Source organism: Hyalella azteca, unplaced genomic scaffold, assembly GCF_000764305.2.
Source record: "Hyalella azteca isolate HAZT.00-mixed unplaced genomic scaffold, Hazt_2.0.2 contig5692, whole genome shotgun sequence".
In the NCBI taxonomy this organism is placed as follows: domain Eukaryota; kingdom Metazoa; phylum Arthropoda; class Malacostraca; order Amphipoda; family Hyalellidae; genus Hyalella; species Hyalella azteca.
In genome coordinates this window covers 15,170-19,088 of record NW_025935874.1, presented here as the reverse complement: position 1 = coordinate 19,088, position 3,919 = coordinate 15,170, and the positions used below count along the sequence as shown (strand labels likewise).

General features: G+C 39.0%; 1 protein-coding gene across 1 annotated transcript; it reads right to left on the bottom strand.

Annotated features, from left to right (window-relative positions):
* Positions 1 to 22: 22 nt before the first annotated feature.
* LOC108682889 (transmembrane 9 superfamily member 2-like) lies at positions 23 to 3,325 on the bottom strand. Its single transcript, XM_018172143.1, has 4 exons — positions 3,271 to 3,325; positions 1,501 to 1,643; positions 839 to 1,065; positions 23 to 101 (listed from the first exon to the last, which is right to left on the bottom strand). Exons 1-4 carry the CDS (start codon positions 3,323 to 3,325, stop codon positions 23 to 25), a joined length of 504 nt encoding a protein of 167 aa, XP_018027632.1.
* Positions 3,326 to 3,919: the final 594 nt, after the last annotated feature.

The window sequence follows — 3,919 nt, the reverse complement described above, 5'->3', positions numbered from 1 at the left end:
AGATGTGTATAAGAGACAAGGTTTATATGGTTCTAAAGTCAGTTCTGGTTTTTCGTCTGTCCGCTGGCTCCTCCGGCTCGCTAGAGTCGAGGGCAGCAGCTCTGCCGGTTCGGCGGTTTGAGTGGTCGCGATAGGTTCCATGGTGGAGAGCTGGGTCGTTGTAGGAGAGATAGTTACAGGAGGCGCATCATTGGAAGAGTTCATTTCAGTTTTCATAAAGTTTGTTTTCGTCCGATACGCTGAGCAGGCACCCAATGGCCTCCAACAAGGGGATCCCTACTGTCGGGCACACGCAGTCCCGGCGGGACCACTCTTACGCTCGGATATAGCCCCGGTTATCCAGGGCCCAGCGGGTTATGCGCTTGACTAGCGTTGCAAGACGGGGCGCCACTCCATCCGCGCGGCGTTTAAACAGCCCCCCGCCTGCCCAGGAGTCCCTCAGCTAACCCTCGCCGTTAGTGACTATTAAAGCTGGCGGGTCGGGTCTAAGTCCCCGCCAGGGTTCGCCAATCCAAAGAAGGGTCATCGCGTGTCCATTTGAGAGCCAGGCCGTTTCCGAAAAGGGCGTTTTGCCATCTCTGTTAGTCTGGACTCTCCACCCGAGCCACCCGGCCATGATTGCATCTGAGGCCGTACAGCCTCGGGTCTCATCGAGACACGCAAGCCCCCCCCCACGACAAGGACGAGATGGCACGGGGGGGCAATGACATTAAAAGTCTTGTATTTTCACCTGATTATAGCGCGCGATATCCTTGTGCAGCGTGCTGAGCATGGCGACCACGGCAGAGAGGTAAAGCAAGACTTTTTGTAGTGATCTTTTAACAGTAACGCTAAATACCGTAGCAGCACGTCTGGTCTTACTGCAAGCATAAGTGTTGTATTTTTCACCTGGTTATAGCGCGCAATATCCTTATGCAGCGTCCTGAGCATGATCATGGCGACCATAGCAGAGAGGAAGAGCACGATGATGAGGGAGTTAAGGATGCTGAACCACTGGATGTTCGTGTGGGGCATAGAGTCCAGGATGTAGTCCCAGCGTGACGACCACCTGATGCCGTTGTTCTCCTGCCAAGTGGGCGAATTGTTACTTGGGACATCTGTAATCTATCAGTACTTTTCAGGGGCTTTCGGACAATATCAATGGATCAACATCTTATTTCTTATTGCTTTAGGCATTTCTATAAATTTGTTAAAAAGTTGTGAAATTGTAAATGAAATTAAGAATCGACCATGCAATGTTGGTCTTATAACCAACATTGCAAAAATATCAGGCTCTTCTGGAATTGGGCTTGTACTATCAAAAAAGTTACAACTTCATTAATTCGAAAACCATAACATTGATTGATTTTCAAGCTAAAACCCACCATCACAGACAAGAAATTGTATACTTAGCATGCTATGATTACGTTTACTTAGGCCGCTACAATTAGATTTTGTAATGCCCAGGTATAGAAGTGAACACCAGGCACCCAAGAGGTGCATAGCGTAGTATTTACTAACAGTGAAGGTGACGGTGTACGAGTAGGTGATATCGAGGCCTCCTTTAGGCAGCGTAGCAGGGATGCCCATAGGAGCTGCACCAGCAGAGCAGTCCATCTTCTTGCGATCAGCTTGTTTGATAGAGCGAGGCGTCGCGCGCACGGCTGCAATATATATCTTATTTGAAGAACTATTGTAAATAGATATATTTTATGAAGAACTATGTTTAATTGAATATTTTATACAAATAATCATTCTAACATTGATTTGAAACCAACCAATGTAAACTCATAATCCCCAATGCCATTACGATAATTATGATGAAGCATTATAATTAATAAGGATTTTTTCAAACCAACATTTTATATGGTAGATAAAACTCCCCTTTACTCATGTTTCAAAATATGAGCCTTTTCAATCTTTTAGATTAAATTTGTATTTACCAATAACAAAATTCAAGTTAATTTGACAGGTGCCAGGCTACAAACAAACCCACACACAGACTCTGACAAACTTATGCTAAATTATTTTGCAACTTTTCTTACAACTAAAAAATGCCTGCAAATATAGAACAAAGGTATTCACAACATATTTTAAAGGTATTTGATAATAAATTATGGTTCGCCCCAAAAAAACGTGTGTCGGGCAGATTTATGATTAAAGCGAAAAGCACACAACACTTAGCAGGTAGGAATGCCTAGTATGTCTCAAAAGTTGCTTATTACTTGAGGTTACCTGCCTACATCCACAAACCTGGCCAAAATTTTTTTTGGAATCAGACAGAGCTTATTTCCCAAATAGGGTTAACTATTTTGTGACCCTTCTTTACATAGGTTTTTTTAAAAATTAACCAAAAATTCATTATTTGCAGAACAGGGTTGAAACAAACACTGAAATGACAGGCAATGATTGCTCTAACATATTCTTTCATCAAATTAAATTCAGTGCAGTTAGAATGCACGTCATGGGCCGGTCCTTTCTTACCCCATGAAAGCTGCGATCCTGTCTTACCCCATTTGACTATATACTTTGTACCATCAAACAGGGTAAATTGGGACAGTCATCCTACATTTTGTAGAAACCTACGGTACATCCTACATTTTGTAGTAGCTAAACCAACCAAAATATTGAAAACTAAAAATAGTGGCATAAAGTTCAACATTTTCATTAACTATGTAGCATAAAGCAAGTTAAGAAATCATACATTTACTACCTCAAAAAAAAAAAAAAAAAAAAAAATCATTGAATAAAGCAGCAGACCTTGGCAGTACTTCTGCTAAGGTCTGTAGCAAAAAAAATATTTGCCATATTAAAAAATTTTACTTACATAAAAGTTGCACACAGGTGTTGGCTTAAAAACTTGATTGACGGAATTTACGTATCTCATTAAAAATAAATAGTAATGGCCATTTCCACAAGACAGGGTAATAAGGGACACTCCTAAAATCACATTTACAGTAGAACCTTGATTTGCAGAGGCTCCAGTTAACAAAAAATCAATTAACAAGCAAAAATGTTTAATACATTTACTTTGCTCAGCAAAATAATTTCACTTTACAAAAAATTAATGCATCATAAGTCATCACAAAATGGTGCATAGAATATTCTAGATAGAATTGTGCACCAGGCAACATAGATTAAAAAATAATTAACCTAAACTATGATTTATTTCTCCAAAAAATATGATGGTTGTCACTAAAATATTCCTTCCTGTTCAAGGGTTTTTTTACAATTTTTTTTGTTATAGGTAGTGAATTCAATTGACCCAATTACTGTAAAATGGTGTGATACCAAGCAGTCCTGTAAGCTTGCAGTGCACAAGGTCGCTGTCAATGCTTAATGGCATGTTCATGAGTACGGAAATATCACATAATAATACGGTAATGTATGGATATGGTAATAATATATCAATAAAAAAAAACAAGTAAAACTCACAGAAAATGTCATTTATTCTATATCTACATCATCTACAAAGGAAGCGGAGGACTTCAGAGTACTGTTAGTAATGGACGAGTACACTTAGCATTCCTCAAACATTTTATAATCAAGTTTTATTTTAAGTGTTCCTATTTGTACAAGGTGCATATAATTAATCTGTGGGAATAGTGAGTAAAGAATTCCATTTTCATTGCTATTTTCACTACCGCTCAAAGTATTGTAATTCAGTTAAGTCAACTGTAGGATCAAATGCCGGTGCTCTCCTCTGATGTTTAATCATAAGTCAAGTCTTTGTTTGACAAAGTAATAATTTAAATTAGCATTAGTTGTCATGCATTAATGTTGTTAACTATCATTTTTATCAATAAAAAAAAATTTGTACGAGTATCAATTATATAAATACCGTCAAGCAGGGCAAAAAGGGACGGTTTTGAGGGTCTTTTGTTAATAACTTCGTACCATGAAACATTTCAGAAACAAGTCTAGGCTCATTTTATAGCTC

Coding starts and splice junctions, on each gene's coding strand:
- LOC108682889 (XM_018172143.1), bottom strand. CDS start 3,325: ATGCCATTAAGCATTGACAGCGACCTTGTGCACTGCAAGCTTACAGGA. Junction 1,644..3,270: donor CAAGCTTACAGGACTGCTTG/GTATCACACCAT, acceptor TATATATTGCAG/CCGTGCGCGCGACGCCTCGC. Junction 102..838: donor AGACCAGACGTGCTGCTACG/GTATTTAGCGTT, acceptor CCGAACCGGCAG/AGCTGCTGCCCTCGACTCTA.